The 24,422-nt window shown below is 36.6% G+C and overlaps 1 protein-coding gene across 2 annotated transcripts in view; it reads left to right on the plus strand.

Moving 5' to 3' along the window:
- The window catches only part of LOC148950003 (uncharacterized), a 58,792-nt gene that overhangs the window by 27,380 nt on the left and 6,990 nt on the right, over positions 1 to 24,422 (plus strand). For both annotated transcript variants that reach the window (XM_089092061.1, XM_089092062.1), the window contains exons 6-7: positions 864 to 1,019; positions 22,628 to 22,854. In XM_089092061.1, coding sequence (XP_088948187.1) covers positions 864 to 1,019; positions 22,628 to 22,854 — 383 coding nt within the window. The remainder of the gene's footprint in view (positions 1 to 863; positions 1,020 to 22,627; positions 22,855 to 24,422) is intronic.

The following is a 24,422-nucleotide window of genomic DNA, read 5'->3' on the forward strand; positions in this document are numbered from 1 at the left end:
TTGTCCAGAAATGAATCTTTTCTTAAATAAGAAGAAAGCAAATCAAGGTGAGCAGGGAAAAATTAAACAACAAATTAGATCGTTGGCAAATCCAGCATATAAGGAATAATCGATAATATGTGTTTTTCCCAACGTTTCACGTCGGAAGCTACTTGGTAAGTGATGTCACGACGTATTACCTGGATGGAATGTTTATGGTAGCTCCTAATTTAGACTCAATTGCTTTTGACTCAACTCACCAGACGAAAAGCAAAGACAAATATACATCTGTCAACACTTACAAATCGAAAGCTACTTTGTAGCTTTCTTATTATTACTTACCCTGCTCAGTGATCAAGATAAGCTCTTGATGACTATGATAAAGATGCAAACAAACATAGTCAGATAGCCGACGCCAAATCCTTGCAGATTCCAAAGGTCGAAACGATTGTTTTAAATTATGGTAGAAATAGTTGAAGGATAGACTCCTCGAGGAGTCACTGTTAATTACGATGCTCTGCAAGCTTATTAAGCTGCAGTTGACTATGGTAAGTAGGCTAAACGAAAAAAGTAAGAAAGGCGGAGCCAAAGGCATTTAGCTATTAAAGATTGGAAATAAAAAGTAAAATCGGGAGTTTATGGTAGAAATAATGGAAGGATGCAATAGCCACTATGTATCCATTCACTCTTCAATTCAGAGCTGTTGATCTGGTTAGTTTGATAACTTTGGACTATTCTTGGAAAAAAATTCTACTGTTCCTTATTTTTCTATTAGGTTTTACATTCTGTTGTATTTTCTTATGCTTCATTTACCATACTTTCGTTTTATTATTATCAGCATTTATATTTTTTATATAAACTACATCCTTTTTTTCTGTTTACAGGAAATCGATTTACCCGATCCAGATATTGGTGCTTTTGAAGAACAATTGAACAGATTAAAAAAGAATATCTACAGATCTTTGCCTTCTAGTCGTCTTGCATCTAAAAATGACTCACCTGCATATAATCGGGCCTCTGTTCACATATTAGAGTTCAAGGTAGGAAAATTTTAGCGGGGGGAGGAGGAGGGGTTGACGGGCTTCTTTTCTTTGGCTACGTTCACGAAGTTAGTTAGCCCATCAGTTATATATAAAATTATTTCTCCGTTTTACCAATCAAATAAAATATTTGTGCATATTAAAGGACGCGACTTGTTAAGGGTTGACGTTCTAGCAGGGCCTCATATAAGAAAAAAACTGCTACTGCCCCCCCCCCCTCTCTCTAACCTTAGACCTTCTATGCCTATTGCGTCCCTTGCACTTTCCTAAATACAAAATATTGAAATTTATTTCGTAATTGTTAAATTGAAAAATATAAAATATTGAATTGCTGAGAATTCCGAGAATTAATATCACTATATAATAAACATTCTGTTTATTGTCACTAGTTCTTTCCTGTTATCTTGATTATTATAGGGCTTTATTTTTATCGATGTTTTGAAATATTAAAGCACTGTTAAGAATGTATATAGTTTTCAAGTATGTGTAAACGACGCAATAGGCTTTAAAAGGTTTAAGATTAGGTGGCGGGCAGTAGCCAAACTTCTATTTCTTGTAATTTGTGTTCGTTTTAAGCTTAACCTGATTTTTCATTTTAATTCATTTTAATTTTTGCTCGTATAAGGATTTATTTGTTCATCTATATCAGTATATGTTGTCTTCATGTTTGATATATTATTTGTTTTAAGCTATGATCAATTTGGGTTTCATTAATTCTTTGATAGTAATTTCTAGTCGTTTTAAGTTTGAATTTTTATAGGAATTATCATAGGCAGCGCAATATTGCTGCCTAAGTAAAGAACGATGTTGGCACGATGTATTATTTATTTATTTTTTTGGTTTTTTGGTTTCTTGGTTTCTTTTAGACCATAGCACTTTGTCTAGAAAGAGTTGTCATAACACTTCAATAAGGACTTATTCGATTGGAAATTGGAAGGGCTTGTGCCCTTTTTAATAGCCGAAAGTGATTGGAAGGCAACTAACACCCCTTCCTCGCCTATCATTTCCCCAAACACATCCAATAAAAATTTTGAGATGGTCATTTTGTTCAGCGTAGTTGAAAGATCTAGAAATTATGTCTTTAAGGAGGAACCCCCCCCCCCCACAACCCTTTGGGCATGGGTTGTAAGTTGAGCCCTGGGGGCATATAAGGTTTTTATAGATAGCGTTGTCGTAGAAAATTTAAAAAGGGCTCATGTGATTGGAAATTCAAAGGACTAGTGTCCTTTTTAATAGTTGAAAGTGGTTTGAGGGCAACTAACCCCCCTCTCACGCCCACCATTTCCCCAAACACATTCAAGCAAAATTTTGAGATAGACATTTAGTTCAACGTAGTTGAAAGTTCGGTAAATTATGTCTTTACGGATGACAAACCCCCCACACCCCTCAGGGCAAGGGCTGTAATGTTATGCCCTGGGAGTATATAAGGTTTTTATAGATAGTGTTGTCGTAGAAACTTCAAAAAGGGCTCTATCGATTGGAAATTGAAAGGCTTAGTGCCCTTTTTAATGCTTAAAACAGATCGGAGGGCAACTAACCCCCCTCTCACGCCCACCATTTTCTTAAACACGTCCAATCTAAATTTTGAGATAGTCATTTTGTACAACGTAGTTGAAAGTTCGGAAAAATAGGTCTTTGATGATGAGCCCCTCCCCCCTTTATAACAGTCGAAAGTGATTGGAGGGCAACTAACCCCCTCTAACGCCCACTATTTTCCCAAAAACATCCAATCAAAACTTTGAGATATCCATTTTGTTCAACGTAGTTGAAAGTTCGAAAAAGTAGGCCTTTGCTGATGACACCCCCCCCCCCCCCACAGCCCTCAGGGCAAGGTTTGTAAGTTATGCCCTGGGGGCATGTAAGGTTCTTATAGAAAGCGTTGTCGTAGAAACTTCAAAAAGGGCTTATTGGATTGGAAATTGAAAGGGATAGTACCCTTTTTAATGGTCGAAAGTGATTGAAGGGCAACTGAACCCCCTCTCACGCCCACCATTTCCACAGGCACATCCAATAAAAATTTTGAGATAGCCAATTTTGTTCAACGTAGTTTAAAGTTCTGGAAAATAGGTCTTTGAGGATGAAAACCTCCCCACAACCCTCAGGGCAAGGGTTGTAAGTTATGGCCTTGGTGCATATAATGTTTTTATAGAAAGTGTTGTCGTAGAAACTTCAGAGAGGGCTCATTCGATTGGAAATTGAAAGGGCTAGTACCCTCTTTATTAGTCGAAAGTGATTGGAGGGCAACTAACCCCCCTCTCACGCCCACCATTCCTCCAAACACATCAAATCAAAATTTTGAGATAGCCATTTTGTTTAATGTAGTTGAAAGTTCTGGAAATTCGGTCTTAGAGGATGACAACAGACCCTAGTGTAAGGGTTCTAATTTATGCAGTAGGGACATGTAAGGTGCTTATATAAAGCATTATCGTTTCAAAAAGCACTGATTTGATTGGAAATAGAAAGATCTAGTGCTCTTTTTAATAGTCAGAAATGATTTGGAAGTCATGGCAGTTTTGGAGTGATGATAGATTTGGGTATAATATATTATTTTTCGCTGTTGTTGTTGTTTAGACCAGGGCACTTCGTATTGAAGGAGTTGTCGTGCTAACTTCAAAAAGGGCTTATTCGACTGAAAATAGAAAGGGCTGATGCCCTTTTTAATAGTCGAAAGTGATTTGAGGGCAACCAATCCCCCTTCCACTCCCACCCTCCCACGCCCACCCTCTCATTTGCCCATTATGTTTAAAAACTAAATGTTGCCTTAAGATTAAATCAAAATACACTGTGATAATGCTAATTCCCAATATGGTATCTCAGCAGTATCCCAAAAACGACTGAGGGTATTATGTTCAAAATTTTGGGGCAACTTCTGCTCTTATAAGTTAACCAAATCAAAATAGCGTAAGTGTATCCAAGCTATCAAAGAAAGTAAACAGGTTTTTTTTGGCGAATGGTATCAAGTTTTCCATTTCAGGTCAACTAGAGGAGGTATGAAACTAAATTAAACAGTACTAACTGTGTCCAGATTTTTAAAAGGGTGTATGTTGTTAGAAATTGCTGAAGATTTTTCTCCAGCATACCTATAGCAGACCGAAGTATAAAGTCTTAAAAAACGAAAAGGTATAAAGCACTACTTTACTCTTCCCTGAAAAGACTATGTCAATATAAAACGAACAGAAATTCAATTAAAAAAAACTTTTTCTACAAAATAAGTTTTTCAAAGAAAAGTAAGGAACTCTATTAAACAAAAAATGAGCAAAAATAAAATCAAATAATCTACGAAGCGTGAAACTACCACAAATCAAAATCGATAAATAAATGAAACCCAAAACGAACAGAAATTACAATAAATAACAATAAATTATTTTTGCTCATTTTTTGTTTAATGGAGTTCTTTACTTTTCTTTGAAAAACTTATTTTGTCGAAAAAGTTTTTTTTAATAAATTTGATTTAAAGTCCAGCTGCACCATATACAGCCTGATAAGGATAAAAAAGAAAGCTTGAGAGTATTATCCCAAAACCAGATTTCTGCTATAAATTCAATCCTGAAAGGCTCTTACTAGCCCATGATTTAACTCCCATGACAAGCTTTCCCTGGGTTGGCTTAGAAATTTACTTAATAGGCTATTAGCTACTAGGCCAATTAATGCTAGCTAATTTATGTAAAATATATGCTGCTTCACTTTTATACAGAAAAAAACAAAAGCTTTGGAAACTAAGCTACCAAAACTAGTTTTTCGTAAGAGTCAATTTAAAAACATGCGATCGTTTGCCCTAATTCTCCAAAACCAATTCTTCTAAAACCCATGCTATCACAACCAGCCAGGGGCAGCAATTGAAGGGGATGGGGAGATACAGGAGGCAATTGGATCCATAGATCTTGAAAATGCTCTTTTGTATCTCCATTAAAAAAAAAAAAACTGAAAAAAATCTCGCTTTCTCGTGAGTAGTGTGGTAATAGGCACTACTGAACTTACATGTAAACTTACATCTGAGGCAATAGGCACTACTGAACTTACATGGAATTACACATGAATTGCGCAAGGAAAACCCATGCCTGAGACATTAGACTTACGCGTGAACATTTTAAAAAGATAATCTGCCTTGGAAACAGTTTGATGTGTTCGGGGAAATTACGTTCCTTGGTGTTGATTGACATTTGCAAAAAAGTGGTAATTAATGATAGGATAATTTTTTAACATGAAATCTCTGAATAAAATATTTTTGGAGCATGTATTTGACGATGGAGAAAAAGGGTTAAGGTGATTAGCAATTACGAGCGGGGATTCCCCACCTGTTCCTAAACATTGCAAAAAAGATAGTCAAATTGCGTATTTAGGAATGGTTTTTTAGGGAAAGCTGTCAAACACCCAATTTGCAAATACTTCAATGTGTTGTCAATTTTGGAGGGAAAATCAAAAATACTCAGAATCGAAAATAAATGGGATCTGCCTCAAGGGGAAGGCTCAGCGGCCCTTCGTACCCCCTTTACTGCGGGCGGGGGCGGGGGGGTCAATTTTGGAGGGAAAACCAAAAATACTCAGAATCGAAAATAAATGGGATCTGCCCCACGGGCAAGGCTCCGAGGCCCTTCGACCCCCCATTTCTGTGGGCCGGGGAGGGGGGGGGACAATTTTGGAGGGAAAACCAAAAATTCTCAGAATCGAAAATAAATGGGATCTGCCACAAGGGGAAGGCTCAGAGGCCCTTTGTTCCCCCATTTCTGAGGGCAGGGGAGGGGGGGGTCAATTTTGGAGGGAAAACCAAAAATACTCAGAATCGAAAATAAACGGGATCTGCCTCAAGGGGAAGGCTCAGAGGCCCATCCTTCCGCCATGTCTGCGGGCAGGGGAGGGGGGGTCAATTTTGGAGGGAAAACCATAAATACTCAGAATCGAAAATAAACGGGATCTGCCTCAAGGGGAAGGCTCAGAGGCCCTACGTTCCCCTATTTCTGAGAGCAGGGGAGGGGGGTCAATTTTGGAGGGAAAACCAAAAATACTCAGAATCGAAAATAAATAGGATCTGCCTCACGGGCAAGGCTCAGAGGCCCTCCTTCCCCCATTTTGGAGGGCCGAGGAGGGGGGGGGTCAATTTTGGAGGGAAAACCAAAAATACTCAGAATCGAAAATAAACGGGATCTGCCTCAAGGGCAAGGCTCAGAGGTCCCCTCCTTCCCCCATTTCTGAGGGCAGGGGAGGAGGGGCAATTTTGGAGGGGAAACAAAAATGCTCAGAATCGAAGATAATTTCCATCCGTCTTAGTCTTTTTTAACGATGCTCCTTATTTCTAGTTGAAAATGCTTATTTTTTAATTTAATTAGGAATGAAAAGTCAAACTCTGACATAAAGAACAAGATATTTTGGAGGGGGTAGCTAACTTCATATACGGGATAATTTCCATTCGTCTTAGTTTTTAACGATGCTCCTTATTTCTAGTTGAAAATGCTTATTTTTTAATTTAATTGGGAATGAAAAGTCAAAGTCTAACATAAAGAAAAAGTTATTTCGGAGGGGGTAGCTAACTTCATATACCGGGTAATTTCCATTCGTATTAGTTTTTTAACGATGCTCCTTATTTCTAGTTGAAAATGCTCATTTTTTTTAATTTAATTGGGAATGAAAAGTCAAAGTGCCAGAATGGTTGAAATCCAATAGCTCAAAATTGGGGTTTCAGTCCACCAGCCAGAAGGGTTGAAATCCACTAGCTCCGAAGTGGGGTCTTAGTCAAGCAGCCTGAGTTGTTGAAATCCACTAGCTCAGAATTGGGGTCTCAGTCGACCAGCCTGAATGGTGAAAATTCACTAGCTCAGAATTGGGGTCCTAGTCCACCTGCCCGAATGGTGGAAATACACTAGCTCAGTATTGGGGTCTTAGTCCACCAGCCTGAATGGTGGAAATCCACTAGCTCAGTATTGAGGTCTCAGTCCACCAGCCTGAATTGTTGAAATTCACTAGCTCAGAATTGGGGTCTTAGTCCACCAGCCTGAATGGTGCAAATTCTCTAGCTCAAAATTGGGGTCTTAGTCCACCAGCCTGAATTGTTGAAATTCACTAGCTCAGAATTGGGATCTTAGTCAGTGTTCAGATTGGAGCGTTGGGGTCCGACTATCTGGGCTTTATTTGTCAAGACCTGAATGCTAAGCGATGGACTTGAGCTCGATTGGGACCCCATTGTGAAAACGGAAAACAAAAAACAAAAAATATATTGTTGGTATGTGTGTAGAGCATGTCATGGTTACCGCTAGGGGCAACAGTCTAACCGTTGACGGTTTTAGGTATCCGTGAATAAGTTCTAAGGCGAGAGTGGAAGTTGGGACAAATTTTTGGAGGTGCCCACAATTCACTAGCTCAGAGTCTCAGGCAAGTGACCCTAAATTTGAAAAAGTGGAAATTGGCTCAGATTTTCTAAACTGAGCTGAGACAATGAATAGATGCTATCGGGAAAGTGATTGGAGACGCTGGGCATCGGTTAACAAGTGCTAAATTGAGAGAGGAATTTGGGACAATATTTGGGGGCGCCCACCCGCCCAGAGTCTCCGGCAGGTGACCCAAAAATTTAAAAAACACAGAGACGACCGACACAAAGAGACGAATCACACACAGAGAGGACAAACACACAGAAACGACACATAGAGATGACACATACACAGAGACGATACACACACACAGAGTCAACACACACAGAGAGATGAGACACACACACAGAAATGACAAACACACATAGAGACGACACACACAAAGAGACGTCACACACACACAGATACGAAACACACATAGAGACAACACAAACATTGAGACAACACACACACACACAGAGACAACATCCACACAGAGACGACACATACACACAGACACGACACACTCAAAGTGACGACTTACACACAGAGACGACACACACACAGAGACGACAAACACACAGAGACGACAGACACAAAGAGACGAATCACACACAGAGAGGACAAACACACAGAAACGACACATGCACAGAGACGATACACACACACACAGAGTCAACACAGACACACAGAGAAACGAGACACACACACAGAAATGACAAACACACATAGAGACGACACACACACAGAGACGTCACACACACACAGACAACATCCACACAGAGACGACACACACACACAGAGACGACACACTCAAAGTGACGACTTACACATAGAGACGACACACACACAGAGACGACAAACACACAGAGACGACACACATAGAGAGATGACACACACACACACAGACGACACACTCAAAGTGACGACTTACACATAGAGACGACACACACACACAGAGACGACACACATAGAGAGACGACACGCACACAATGGGGGGCTTAAAAAGGCAAAAATGGGTGAACTACATGAGTTTATCTGCCTTAACTTGAGAGTAGTTTGTTAGAAATGCGTCGGTGATAATTAAAAAATCGGATGCTAAACTCAGACAAACAAAAGGAATTTAACACCTGATTGGCTCGTATATTTTGCATGATATTTCTAAAGCCAATTAAGATGAAGAAATGTCGGAGTGTAGGTTTGACATCACCAGGCACGTAGGAGGGAAATTTTTTGTTGGTGGGGGGCTTAAAACGGCAAAAATGGGTGAACTACATGAGTTTTTAAGACGATTCGTGAAAATCCCAAGGTTTTCTGATTTTTTGGACAATACCCATACTCCTATTGATGAGGACTGATGGTTCTAATTCAATATTTTTTTTCATGAAAACAAACTATTTTTTTAACAATTTTTTTTTTGACTTCGAAATTATTCAACTTTTTGTTAGAGTTCTAGTTTAGTTTTAGTTAAGAGTTTAGAGTTTTACCTTAGAGTCTTAGCTTAGAGTTTTTGTTAGAGTTCTAGTTTAGTTTAGTTTTAGTTAAGAGTTTTATGTTTTAAATTTGAGTTTCAGTTTAGAGTTCTAGTTTAGTTTTCGTTAAGAGTTTGGTGTTTTAACTTAGAGTCTTAGCTTAGAGATTTAGTTAGAGTTCTAGTTTAGTTTAGTTTTAGTTAAGAGTTTAGAGTTTTAGCTTAGAGTCTTAGCTTAGAGTTTTTGTTAGAGTTCTAGTTTAGTTTAGTTTTAGTTAAGAGTTTAGAGTTTTAGCTTAGAGTCTTAGCTTAGAGTTTTTGTTAGAGTTCTAGTTTAGTTTAGTTTTAGTTAAGAGTTTAGAATTTTTAGCTTAGTCTTAGCTTAGAGTTTTGTTGAAGTTCTAGTTTAATTTAGTTTTAGTTAAGAGTTGAAAGTTTTAGCTTAGAGTCTTAGCTTAGAGTTTTTGTTAGAGTTGAAGTTTAGTTACGATATTTCTAAAGTCAATTAAGATGAAGAAATGTCGGAGTGTAGGTTTGGCATGACCAGGCACGTGTGAGGGAAATTTTTTGTTGGTGGGGGGCTTAAAAAGGCAAAAATGGGTGAACTACATGAGTTTATAAGACGGTTCATGAAAATCCCAAGGTTTTTTCTGATTTTTTGGACAATACCCATACTCCTATTGATGAGGACTGATGGTTCTAATTCAATATTTTTTTCGTGAAAAGAAACTATTTTTTTAACAAATTTTTTTTTTGGACTTCGAAATTATTCAACTTTTTGTTAGAGTTCTAGTTTAGTTTAGTTTTAGTTAAGAGTTTAGAGTTTTACCTTAGAGTTTTAGCTTAGAGTTTTTGTTAGAGTTCTAGTTTAGTTTAGTTTTAGTTAAGAGTTTGATGTTTTACTGTTGAGTTTCAGTTAGAGTTCTAGTTTAGTTTTAGTTAAGAGTTTGGTGTTTTACCTTAGAGTCTTAGCTTATAGTTTTACTTAGAGTTCTAGTTTAGTTTAGTTTTAGTTAAGAGTTTAGAATTTTAGCTTAGAGTCTTATCTTAGAGTTTTTGTTAGAGTTCTAGTTTATTTTAGTTTAAGTTAAGAGTTTAGAGTTTTAGCTTAGAGTTTTAACTTGGAGTTTTTGTAAGAGTTCTAGTTTAGTTTAGTTTTAGTTAAGAGTTTAGAATTTTTTGATCAGAGTCTTAGCCTAGAGTTTTTGTTGAAGTTTTAGTTTAGTTTAGTTTTAGTTAAGAGCTTAAAGTTTTAGCTTAGAGTGTTAGCTTAGAGTTTTTGTTAGAGTTGAAGTTTAGTTATGATATTTCTAAAGTCAATTAAGATGAAGAAATGTCGGAGTGTCGGTTTCACATCACCAAGCACGTGCGAGGGAAATTTTCGTTGGTGGGGGGCTTAAAAAGGCTAAAAATGGGTGAACTACATGAGTTTATAAGACGGTTCGTGATAATCCCAAGGTTTTTTCTGATTTTTTGGACAATACCCATACTCCTATTGATGAGGACTGATGGTTCTAATTCAATATTTTTTCAATGAAAACACACTATTTTTTTTTTTAGTTAGAGTTCTAGTTTAGTTTTAGTTAAGAGTTTTACCTTAGAGTCTTAGCTTGGAATTTTTGTTGAAGTTCTAGTTTAGTTTTAGTTAAGAGTTTAAAGTTTTAGCTTAGAGTCTTATCTTAGAGTTTTGTTAGAGTTAAAGTTTAGTTATGATATTTCTAAAGTCAATTACGATGAAGAAATGTCGGAGTGTAGGTTTGACATCACCAAGCACGTGCGAGGGAAATTTTTGTTGGTGGGGGGCTTAAAAAGGCAAAAAATGGGTGAACTACATGAGTTTATAAGACGGTTCGTGAAAATCCCAAGGTTTTTTCTGATATTTGGACAATACCCATACTCCTATTGATGAGGACTGATGGTTCTAATTCAAAATTTTTTTCATGAAAACAGACTTTTTTTTTTAGTTAGAGTTCTAGTTTAGTTTTAGTTAAGAGTTTAGAGTTTTAGCTTAGAGTCTTAGCTTAGAGTTTTTGTTAGAGTTCTAGTTTAGTTTAGTTTTAGTTAAGAGTTTAGAATTTTTAACTTAGAGTCTTAGCTTAGAGTTTTTGTTGAATTTTTAGTTCAGTTTAGTTTTAGTTAAGAGCTTAAAGTTTTAGTTTCGAGTCTTAACTTTGAGTTTATGTTAGAGTTGAAGTTTAGTTATGATATTTCTAAAGTCAATTAAGATGAAGAAATGTCGGAGTGTAGGTTTGACATCACCAGGCACGTGCGAGGGAAATTTTTTGTTGATGGGGGGCTTAAAAAAACAAAAATGGGTGAACTGCATGAGTTTATAAGACGGTTCGTGAAAATCCCAAGGTTTTTTCTGATTTTTGGGACAATACCCATACTCCTATTGATGAGGACTGATGGTTCTAATTCAAGATTTTTTTCATGAAAACAAATACTTTTTTAACAAATTATTTTTTTTTGATTTCGAAATTATTCAAGTTTTTGTTAGTGTTATAGTTTATTTTAGTTTTAGTAAAGATTATAGAATTTGTAGCGTAGAGTCTTAGCTTAGAGTTTTCGTTGAAGTTCTAGTTTAGTTTAGTTTTAGTTAAGAGTTTAAAGTTTTATCTTAGAGTTTATGTTAGAGTTGAAGTTTAGTTTAGTAATAGTTAAGAGTTTAGAGTTTTAGCTTATAGCTTATAGAAATTTAATTCAGGAAATTATGAAAAAAAACAAACATTTTGACGGTGTTACGTGCGCGCACGTAACCCCGTCTAATTTTTTTTCTTGAATTCCCCATTTGGATGCACAATACAGAAATTTAATTCAAGAAATTTTGAAAAAAATTTTTTAAGTAAGTAAGTAACAAACTATGCTTTTTCTGCATCAATTGTCGGATATGTTGAATAAAATATGCAAAGTCGACATAGCTTTATTTCATTTTTTAAGGTTAATTTAGATGAGGTTACGTGCGCGCACGTAACCTCGCGCACGTAACAGTTAGAACTCTAACTAAAACTCTAAGCTAAGACTAAGGTAAAACACCAAACTCTTAACTAAAACTAAACTAAACTAGAACTCTAACTGAAACTCAACAGTAAAACATCAAACTCTTAACTAAAACTAAACTAAACTAGAACTCTAACAAAAAGTTGAATAATTTCGAAGTCCAAAAAAAAATTTGTTAAAAAAACAGTTTGTTTTCATGAAAAAAATTTTGAATTAGAACCATCAGTCCTCATCAATAGGAGTATGGATATTGTCTAAAAAATCAGAAAACAACTTGGGATTTTCATGAATCGTCTTATAAACTCATGTAGTTCACCCATTTTTGCCTTTTTAAGCCCTCCACCAACAAAAAATTTCCCTCGCACGTGCCGGGTGATGTCAAACCTACACTCCGACATTTCTTCATCTTAATTGACTTTACAAATATCATAACTAAACTTCAACTCTAACAAAAACTCTAAGCTAAGACTCTGCTAAAACTTTAAACTCTTAACTAAAACTAAACTAAACTAGAACTTCAACAAAAACTATAATGTAATACTCTAACCTAAAAATTCTAAAAACTATTAACTAAAACCAAACTAAACTAGAACTCTAACAAAAACTCTAAGCTAAGACTCTAAGGTAAAATTCTAAACTCTTAACTAAAACTAAACTAGAACTCTAACAAAAACTCTAAGCTAAGACTCTAAGCTAAAACTCTAAACTCTTAACTAAAACTAAACTAAACTAGAACTCTAAAAAAAACTCTAAGCTAAGACTATAATTTAAAAAAAAAAATTATTAAAAAAAACTAAAATAAAAAATAACTATATATTAAAAAAAGATTAAAAACTTATAAATCTTAAATAAAACTAAAATGAACTAGATATCTAACTAACAATCTAATATAAGAGTATAATGTAAAACTCCAAACTCTTAGAAAAAACTAAACTAAACTATAACTATGAAAAACAGTTGAATAATTTCTAAATCCAAAAAAAAAATTGTTAAAAAAACAGTTTGTTTACATGAAAACAATATTGAATTAGAACAATCAGTCCTCATCAATAGGAGTATGGGTATTGTCCAAAAAATCAGAAAAAAACTTGGAATTTTCACGAATCGTCTTATAAACTCATGTAGTTCACCCATTTTTGCCTTTTTAAGCCCCCCACCAACAAAAAATTTCACTCGCACGTGCTTGGTGATGTCAAACCTACACTCCGACATTTTTTCATCTTAATTGACCTTAGAAATATCATAACTAAACTTCAACTCTAACAAAAACTCTAAGCTAAGACTCTAAGCTAAAAATTTAAACTCTTAACTAAAAATAAACTAGAACTTCAACAAAAACTATAAGATAATACTCTAATCTAAAAATTCTAAACTCTTTACTAAAACTTAACTAATCTAGAACTCTAACAAAAACTCTAAGCTAAGACTCTAAGCTAAAACTCTAAACTCTTAACTAAAACTAAACTAAACTAGAACTCTAACTAAAAAAAAAAAGTGTGTTTTCATGAAAAAAATATTGAATTAGAACCATCAGTCCTCATCAATAGGAGCATGGGTATTGTCCAAAAAATCAGAAAAAACCTTGGGATTTTCACGAACCGTCTTATAAACTCATGTAGTTCACCTATTTTTAGCCTTTTTAAGCCCCCCACCAACAAAAATTCTCCTCGCACGTGCTTGGTGATGTCAAACCTACACTCCGACATTTCTTCATCTTAAGAGTATGGGTATTGTCCAAAAAATCAGAAAACACATTGGGATTTTCACGAACCGTCTTATAAACTCATGTAGTTCACCAATTTTTTGCCTTTTTAAGCCCCCCACCAACGAAAATTTCCCTCGCATGTGCTTGGTGATGTCAAACCTACACTCCGACATTTCTTCATCTTAATTGACTTTAGAAATATCATAACTAAACTTCAACTCTAACAAAAACTCTAAGCTAAGACTCTAAGCTAAAACTTTAAACTCTTAACTACAACTAAAATAAACTAGAAATTTAAAAAAAATTATAATCTAAGACTATAAGCTAAAAATTCTAAACTCTTAACAAAAACTAAACTAAACTAGAACTCTAAGAAAAACTCTAAGCTAAAACTCTAAACTGTTAACTAAAACTAAACTAAACTAGAACTCTAACTAAAACTCTAAGCTAAGACTCTAAGCTAAAACTCTAAACTCTTAACTAAAACTAAACTAAACTAGAACTCTAACTAAAACTCTAATCTAAGACTCTAAGGTAAAACACCAAACTCTTAACTAAAACTAAACTAGAACTCTAACTTAAACTCAACATTAAAACATCAAACTCTTAACTAAAACTAAACTAAACTAGAACTCTAACAAAAACTCTAAGCTAAGACTCTAAGGTAAAACACAAACTCTTAACTAAAACTAAACTAAACTAGAACTCTAACAAAAAGTTGAATAATTTCGAAGTCCAAAAAAAATTTGTTAAAAAATTAGTTTGTTTTCATGAAAAAAACATTGAATTAGAACCATCAGTCCTCATCAATAGGAGTATGGGTATTGTCCAAAAAATCATAAAAAAAGTTGTGATTTTCACGAGCCTTCTTGTAAACTCATTTAATTCAACCAATTTTGCCTTTTTAAGTCCTACGCGAAACAAAATTACCCTTAAACGTTCCGGGTAATATCAAAACGACTTTACAAACATTCTTCATCGGAATCGAATTTAGAAATATCATGAATAAACTTCAACTCTCACAAAAACTGAAAGTTATGACTCCAAGCTAAAACTTTAAACTTTTAACTAAAAATAAACTAAAATAGACATTAAACAAAAACTATTAGCTATGAATCTAATGTAAAAACTCTAAACTATTAAATAAAAACAAACTCAACTAGAACTCTTAGTAATACTGTAAGATGAGAGTCTAACGTTAAACTCTACACTCTTAACTAAACTAAACTAGAACTCTAACTAAAACTCTAAGATATGACTCTAAGCTAAAACTCTAAACTCTTAACTAAAACAAAACTAAACTAGAACTCAATATAAAACTCTAAGCTTAGACTATAAGGTAAAACTCCAAACTCATAACTAAAACTAACATAAACTAAAACTCTAACTGAAACTCAAAGATAAAACACCAAACTCTTAAATAAAATTAAAATAAACTAGAACTCTAACAAAAACTCTAAGCTAATACTCTAAGGTAAAACTCTAAACTCTTAACTAAAACTAAACTAAACTAGAACTCTAACAAAAAGTTGAATAATTTCGAAGTAAAAAAAAAAATTTGTTAAAAAAATAGTTTGTTTTCATGAAAAAAATATTGAATTAAAACCATCAGTCCTCATCAATAGGAGTATGGGTATTGTCCAAAAAAATCAGAAAAAACCTTGGGATTTTCACGAACCGTCTTATAAACTCATGTAGTTCACCCATTTTTGCCGTTTTAAGCCCCCCCACCAACAAAAAATTTCCCTCCTCCTTGCCTGGTGATGTCAATCCTACACTCCGACATTGCTTCATCTTAATTGGCTAGAAATATCATGCAAAATATACGAGCCAATCAGTTGTTACAATCCTTTTGTTTGTCTGAGTTTAGCATCCGATTTTTTAATTATCACCGACGCATTTCTAAAAAACTACTCTCAAGTTAAGGCAGATAAACTCATGTAGTTCACCCATTTTTGCCTTTTTAAGCCCCCCACTGTGTGCGTGTTGTCTCTCTATGTGTGTCGTCTCTGTGTGTGTGTGTCGTCTCTATGTGTAAGTCGTCTCTGTGTGTGTGTGTCGTCTCTCTATGTGTGTCGTCTGTGTGTTTGTCGTCTCTCTGTGTGTGTCGTCTCTATGTGTAAGTCGTCACTTTGAGTGTGTCGTCTCTGTGTGTGTGTATGTCGTCTCTGTGTGGATGTTGTCTCTGTGTGTGTGTGTGTTGTCTCTATGTGTGTGTCGTCTCTATGTGTGTTTCGTATCTGTGTGTTTGTGACGTCTCTTTGTATGTGTCGTCTCTATGTGTGTTTTGTCCGTTCTGTGTGTGTGTGTCTCGTCTCTCTGTGTGTGTTGACTCTGTGTGTGTGTATCGTCTCTGTGCATGTGTCATTTCTGTGTGTTTGTCCTCTCTGTGTGTGATTCGTCTCTTTGTGTCTGTCGTCTCTGTGTGTTTGTCGTCTCTGTGTGTGTGTCGTCTCTATGTGCAAGTCGTCACTTTGAGTGTGTCGTCTCTGTGTGTGTGTCGTCTCTCTATGTGTGTCGTCTCTGTGTGTGTGTCGTCTCTGTGTGTGTATCGTCTCTACGTGTAAATTGTCACTTTGTGTGTGTTGTCTCTGTGTGTGTGTGTGTGTTGTCTCTGTGTGGATTTTGTCTGTGTGTGTGTGTGTTGTCTCTATGTGTGTGTGGTCTTTATGTGTGTTTCGTATCTGTGTGTGTTTGACGTGTCTGTGTATGTGTCGTCTCTATGTATTTTTGTCATTTGTGTGTGTGCGTCTCATCTCTGTGTGTGTGTTGACTCTGTGTGTGTGTATCGTCTCTGTGTATGTGTCGTCTCTATGTGTCGTTTCTGTGTGTTTGTCCTCTCTGTGTGTGATTCGTCTCTTTGTGTCTGTCGTCTCTGTGTTTTTTTTTTAATTTTTGGGTCACCTGCCGGAGACTCTTCTCTCAATTTAGCACTTGTTCACGGATGCCCAGCGTCTCCAATCACTTTCCCAATAGTATCTATTCATTGTCTCAGCTCAGTTTAGAAAATCTGAGCCAATTTCCACTTTTTCAAATTTAGGGTCACTTGCCTGAGACTCTGAGCTAGTGAATTGTGGGCACCTCCAAAAATTTGTCCCAACTTCCACTCTCGCCTTAGAACTTATTCACGGATACCTAAAACCGTCAACGGTTAGACTATTGCCCCTAGCTGTAACCATGCCATGCTCTACACACATACCAACAATATGTTTTTTGTTTTCCGCTTTCACAATGGGGTCCCAATCGAGCTCATGTCCATCGCTTAGCATTCAGGTCTTGACAAATAAAGCCCAGATAGTCGGACCCCAACACTCCAATCTGAACACTGACTAAGACCCCAATTCTGAGCTAGTGAATTTCCACCATTCAGGCTGGTGGACTGAGACCTCAATACTGAGCTAGTGGATTTCCACTATTCAGGCTGGTGGACTAAGACCCCAATACTGAGCTAGTGGATTTCCACCATTCAGGCTGGTGGACTGAGACCACAATACTGAGCTAGTGGATTTCCACCATTCAGGCTGGTGGACTAAGACCCCAATACTGAGTTAGTGGATTTCCACCATTCAGGCTGGTGGACTAAGACCCCAATTCTGAGCTAGTGAATTTCCACCATTCAGGCTGGTGGACTGGGACCCCACTTCTGAGCTAGTGGATTTCAACCATTCTGGCTGGTGGACTGAGACCCCACTTCTGAGCTAGTGGATTTCAACCATTCTAGCACTTTGACTTTTCATTCCCAATTAAATTAAAAAAATAAGCATTTTCAACTAGAAATAAGGAGCATCGTTAAAAACTAAGACGAATGGAAATTATCCGGTATATGAAGTTAGGTACCCCCTCCGAAATACCTTGTTCTTTATGTTAGACTTTGACTTTTCAGTCCCAATTAAATTAAAAAATAAGCATTTTCAACTAGAAATAAGGAGCATCGTTAAAAACTAAGACGAATGGACATTATCCCGTATATGAAGTTAGCTACCCCCTCCAAAATATCTTGTTCTTTATGTTAGAGTTTGACTTTTCATTCCTAATTAAGTTAAAAAATAAGCCTTTTCAACTAGAAATAAGGAGCATCGTTAAAAAAACTAAGACAGATGGAAATTATCTTCGATTCTGAGTATTTTTGTTTCCCCTCCAAAATTGACCCCTCCTCCCCTGCCCTCAGAAATGGGGGAAGGAAGGGACCTCTGAGCCTTGCCCTTGAGGCAGATCCCGTTTATTTTCGATTCTGAGTATTTTTGGTTTTCCCTCCAAAATTGACCCCCCTCCCCTGCCCTCAGATAAGGGGGAAGGAAGGGCCTATGAGCCTTCCCATTGAGGCCGATCCCGTTTATTTTAGATTCTGAGTATTTTTGGTTTTACCTCCACACTTGACCCCCCCCCTCCCCTGCCCTCAGAAAAGGGGGAACGAAGGGCGTCTGAGCATTGCCCTTGATGCATATCCCATTTATTTTCGATTCTGAGTATTTTTGTTTTTCCCTTCAAAATTGACCCTTCCCTCCCCTGCCCACAGAAATGGGGGAAAGATGGGCCTTTGAGTCTTCCCCTTGAGGCAGATCTCGTTTATTTTATATTCTGAGTATTTTTGGTTTTACCTCCAAAATTGACCCCCTCCCCTGCCCTCAGAAATGGGGGAAGGAGGGGCCTCTGAGCCTTGCCCTTGATGCAGATCCCATTTATTTTCGATTCTGAGTATTTTTGGTTTTCCCTCCAAAATTGACCTCCCCCCCCCCTCCCCTGCTCTCAGAAATGGGGGAACGAAGGGCCTCTGAGCCTTCCCCTTGAGGCAGATCCCGTTTATTTTCGATTGTGAGCATTTTTGGTTTTCCCTCCGAAATTGACCCCCCCTCCCCTGCTCTCAGAAATGGGGGAACGAAGGGCCTCTGAGCCTTCCCCTTGAGGCAGATCCCATTTATTTTCGATTCTGAGCAGTTTTCGTTCTCCCTCCAAAATTGACCCCCCCTCCCCTGCCCTCAGATATGGGTGGCCGATGGCCCTCTGAGCCGTGACCTTGAGGCCTCTCATGTTTAGTTTTTCCTCGTATCTTTTTTTGTTGTCACTCACAATTTCACCCCCCCCCTCCCCTGCTCTCATAAAAGGGGGCAGGAAGGGCATCATAGCCATCCCCGTGAGGCCGAACACAATTATTTTCGATTCTGTGTATTTTGGGTTTTACCTCCAAAATTGACCCCCCCCCTCCCCTGCCCTCAGGTGTGGGGGAACGAAGGGACGATGAGCCTTGCCCGTGAGGCAGATCCCATTTATTTTCGATTCTGAGTATTTTTGGTTTTCCCTCCAAAATTGACCCCCCCCGCCCTCAGAAATGGGGGGACGAAGGGCCTCTGAGCCTTCCCCTTGAGGCAGATCCCATTTATTTTCGATTCTGAGTATTTTTGATTTTCCCTCCAAAATTGACAACACATTGAAGTATTTGCAAATTGGGTGTTTGACAGGTTTCCCTAAAAAACCATTCCTAAATACGCAATTTTACTATCTTTTTTGCAATGTTTAAGAACAGGTGGGGAACCCTCGCTCGTAATTGCTAATCACCTTAAACTTTTTTCTCCATCGTTAAATACATGCTCCAAAAATATTTTATTCGGAGATTTCATGTTAAAAAATTATCCTATTACTAATCACCCCTTTTTTCCAAATGCCAATCAACACCAAGGAACGTAATTTCCCCGAAAACATCAAACTGTTTCCAAGGCAGATTATCTTTTTAAAATGTTCACGCGTAAGTCTAATGTCTCAGGCATGGGTTTTCCTTGCGCAATTCATGTGTAATTGCATGTAAGTTCAGTAGTGCCTATTGCCTCAGATGTAAGTTTACATGTAAGTTCAGTAGTGCCTATTACCACACTACTCTCGTGCAGGGCCGTATCCATTTTTTTTCAGAAGGGTATAAAAATCTTTAAGAAACACATCAAAATGTATTTATATTTTTTTTTAAGTTTTTAAGGCATCGGACAAATTTTCTTTTTTTTGGGGAGGGGGCTCGAAATCCCTATCACCCTGGATACGGTCATGTTCTCATGAATTCGCGCTCATGTACCAGCTGCTTATTTTATAGCCAATATTAGCTTTCGAGTACAAAAAAGAATGATTTCTTACAATCTACTTCGATTCTTAATCGAATTATGTCCAGTTTTTAGCAGAATCGGAAAATAATGAACTTTGACGATACTTTTCGAAATTGCATCCATTTCATTTCGTAGACAAGCGCAATTACTGAATCTCTGGTAAAAAAAAAAAAAAAAAAAAAAAAAGAAATTGTCATATGAGAAAAATTGTATTCCCGTGAACACAGGGTAAGGCAACAAGTCACCCAAAATTCTTCGCTAAGTCTAAGGCGTGTAAATTTTTGATATATGCACCTTTATTCCGCTATGTAAATTCTGAAAGTTAAGAACTGAAATTAATTACTGTTCAATCACCTCTTTTTAGGATTTTTTTTATGAGAAGGCTATCATATATAAATGGGGCCTGAGATACTTTTTTGGGGGCTGGCAATTTACCAGCCAAATAATTGCTAAAAAAAAATGTTTTGGCATGCTAACCAATTGTCCGTATTGTGCAGGTACTTATCTCTTGATTCACTGCCCTCGGCCGGGAGTGTAATGCGAGGTTTGGGGTAAATCATCCGACAATTCCCGCGCTTTTCCTCCAGATTTCTCCGAGTGCCCCTTTGGAGCTGGATCGAGTCCGGCTGAGCTTACTAACACCAGGACTTCAATGCCTGCCCTAACCGACACAAGTCCAACGTGCTACCCATTTCGCTAGTACGGTAAATAATCACTACCATTTGCAAAAAAAAAACTACATCTGCCCGAACCCATGGTGTGACAAAAAGTAGCCCCCCTCCCCTCAACTCATGTAAATTATGGTTATATACCCCTCTGTTTCGCTTAGTAAGCTCTGAATATTACGAACTGAAATTAATTACGTGTTAACTAAATATACAGGCTAATTTCTTAATTAGGGTATCACTTGGGCTTTCAAAAAGAACGTCAGAACCCCTTCAATAATTACGTTAGATTGACTGTGACGTCAGTTTTGTTTTTTTTTCGATTTTGTTCAATGAAAAACCGAAAATGATACCGAGTTTTTCGTTTTTTTTGTTTTTTTTTAATGAAGATATGAAGTAAATTTTGCAATTAACGAAAGATCATTTTTATTATATTTTTTTTTGCTCGATTGAAACATGAAAAAAAGATAATTTCTAAGCTTTTCTGGGGGAAACGATTGCTTACTAGCATCAATGCCTGTCGTTCGAGTAAAATTTTGTAAAGTTTTTTATTGTTTAAAAAAAACAGAGTTGTGAGAAAGAGTCAAACTTTAGCGTAAAGAGCGAGGCGTGGAGTAGGGGACAGTCCCTTTCATATACGGAATAATTTCTGTCTTTTTTTAAGTTCTAATGTTACTCCTTACTTTAAATTAATGTTTTTTTTTATTTAATTTCTGAAAGTTTTTGAATTAATGTAGGTTTTGATTTTGGCTCACCGTACATGAATAATTAAAACGAAATTTGCATATTAACTTTACTTTTTTTTGGTTAAATGGCTTTCTCGAAAGCTGTTTAATTTTATTTACGAACGTTTTTGTTAGTAATAAATATACGTAACTTACGAATTAACTTACGTAGCGAACTTCTATATTTATATATTTTTATTACGTATATTGGGGGTTCGCCCCTAGTCAATACCTCGCTCTTTACGCTAAAGTTCGAATTTTGTTCCAATTCTTTAAAAATGACCCCTTAATTACAAAGGCAGCTAATTAGAATAAATAGTTCTTATGAAAGAAAGTTTAAGCGTAAAGAGCGAGGTATTGACCAGGGGGCGAACCCAATCATATACTTAATAATTTCTGTTCGTTTTATGTTTTGATGTTGCTCCTTACTTTCAGTTGAATTTTTTTTTTTGATCGTTTTTTAAATAATGCTGGGAAATCTGGCGCCCTCGTCATAGCAATGTCTCTTCCCCCATGAAAACTTCCTCCCTGGAAAGATCCTCCCACGTAACCCCCGCCCCCCCCCCCCGACCAGAAAAAATCTTCCTGAAAAATTTCCGTTCGAATGAGCCCTCCCGCGATATTATAGGACCACTGGGTTAATACGATCACCCCTGGAAAAAAAAAATAAATAAATACGCATCCGTGATCTTTCTTCTGGCAAAAAATACAAAATTCCACATTTTTGCAGATAGGAGCTTGAAACCTCTATAGTAGGGTTCTCTGATACGCTGAATCTGATTGTGTGATTTCCAGTAAGATTCTATGACTTTTTGGTTCTATGACTTTTTGGTTCTAAGATTCTATGACTTTTCTTCCTCCTTTTTTCGAAAATAAGGCTAGTTTTCTCAGGTACCTAACTTTTGATGGGTATTTTGATACTAAACATGATGAAACTTATATATTTGCAATCAACATAAAAATCTGATTCTTTTGGTGTATCTATTGGTATCAAAATATCGTTTTTTAGAGTTTCGGTTGCTATTGAGCTGGGTCGTTCCTTACTTACAGTTTGTTACCACGAATTGTTTGATCATATGATTTCAATATTTATTTTCTTCAGAAACTCAAATTTGAAGGTGAAGGCCTTAAATAGTAGAAGTTTTTTTTTTATAGAAACAGATGAAACCGGCCAATTGAAAATCAATTCTGAATATTAATTTTGCTTGTATTGTGCGTCACCGTTCGTTGGATTTGGTTCTGTTACTGAGGATAAGGGGAAGACCCCTGCTAAAGAGGTCTTAGCAGGTCAAAACATACAGTTACTGCAAAGTATTTTTGTGTATAAAATTACCCTAATATTAGTCTGAAGGACCCTTCCCCTTCCTCCGAAGTTCAAAACAAAAAAAAAATGAAATTGCACTTTTCTTGTTGTAATCTTTGCATTGTAGGGATTTCAGAATTAGCAAAATATTATTGTGAACGGCTCGTTGGAGGATTGTAGTTTTTTTTTTGCCATTCAGTAACTGGAATTTTTTTTTTGGGGGGGGGGAGGAGGGAACAGTTAATTTTGTCCTTCCTGGTTTTCCTTATCGACTCTTGTATCTGCTTCCCTACCTCTAGTTATTCATATTTTCAGAAAGCCATTCATGATCATGGACGCACCCTAACGGATAGCCAGCAATGGCAAGCTGCAGTTCGCTATTGTCTTATTGCCTTCAACTATGTAAGGGCGACTCCTATTTGGGAGAATGCCACTCACAACTATGTACGGCGACACTGTTTCCGAATGCTGGTTAATTGTTGCACCATGGCGTTAAAGCGTGGCATCTGGGAGAGGAATCAACTTTTAAATATAAAAGAAAGGTGAATTGCTCTAATTTTTTCTTTTATCTGTAATTTTTTATGTAATAGTATTAGAGATAATATATCTATTTTAAAAAATTCAAAAGCCCCGAAGGCCGAATTTAAATTTTGGAGTCATAAAAAACAATACTAGCAAAAAAAAAATCATAAGAAAAACACAACAACTAAAAAATGTGCAGTCAGTGCCAAAACAATAATATCAGAATGACAAGTCATTCCTTAGTCAAAATTTTTAAACTGCAAAATGTCAGCAAGTTAAAAAGATAAAAACTGATAAAACTTTAAAAGAATGAAGTAATATATATACTGAAAAAGGCTGATAAAGTAACATATAAAAGGGAGAGGGAACAAGACAAACGAACGAACATAAAACTTGGGTATTACCAGTACAAAATTAAAAAGGAAAAGTAGCGGTTTATTTTATCTGTAATGAAGGGGCAAACTTTTTTCTATCTGGGGATAAAGCAATGAATGGGGGACAAGATAGGAATGGGTTCAGAAACAATCCGAGGCGGTTGATATCTGTTTGGGGAGTGTCTTTTGTGGGAAACGTTTTTTGTGTGAGGATTCGCTATTGCATTTTTTTTGCAAAAAGGAGGTACAACATAGCTCTCCTCTGCTCAAGTATTTCCAACCTGTCTTTGTTTAGAAGGAGCGAGTTTAGAACCTTAGGTTCTTTGAAAATTATTCCTAGGGCTTTTTTTATTCAATTTTTTCCTGATTCTTCACGGTAGATGCCAGGATGCCAAACTGTACAAACATATTCAAGAGCGGGTGGACAATGGAAGTATAAATCCTTAGTGTCGTTTACTTCAGTTTCTGGATTGCTTTTGCGTGGCACCGTCGATTTTTCTTGTCTCCCCCAATAATTCCTTAACTGTAGGTTGAATAACCCTTTACTATTGAGAATTAAAAGAATAATTGGTTTCCAATAGTAGTTCTTCGAAATTCCAAAATAACCGTGTTATAGCTATGCCAGTAACATATAGTTATGCCAATACAACTATGCTACTCACAACTATGTTTCCCATAACTGCTTCCGTTTGTGAATTAGTTCTTATGCCGTGTCGCTAAAGCGTGGCATTTAGGAGTAGAATCCGCTTTATAGGATTGGTGTCCGTAACAAAGGGCTTTAAAATTTTTGCGAAAACTATGATGTAATGCTAAAGATGCTATTGAACGGGTAACAGTCTCTACCAAAGGTAGATACTTTTACCGCCAGATTCTTTTTAGATGCTCGCAATAAAGTATGCATTTTTCTTCTCTTTTTTTGGCCTAAAGCCAAGCGATTACATCTCATAGTGGAGCAGTCAATAGGCTTCATTTAAAGGTAACGACTCGTAATTTAAAAGTAACTTAAACTAAATTAAAAGCTAACAAACCTAAATAAAGAACTTTATGTGTCGTTTGGTAAATGTACCTTGATTCGTCCCATGGCTCGAAAATCCGTTTGAAAATTTGAGGACAAGTTTTGTTGGCGGAGGGTTTTTTGGGGCCTTGGATATTTGAGGGCCCGTGCAGACTATTTTTTCTCTGGCATGCGGAACTTTTTTTTTTTTTTTTTTTTT

Source organism: Artemia sp. Qi Xiang Cuo, chromosome 7 (assembly GCF_049724085.1).
Source record: "Artemia sp. Qi Xiang Cuo chromosome 7, ASM4972408v1, whole genome shotgun sequence".
Lineage (NCBI taxonomy): Eukaryota > Metazoa > Arthropoda > Branchiopoda > Anostraca > Artemiidae > Artemia > Artemia sp. Qi Xiang Cuo.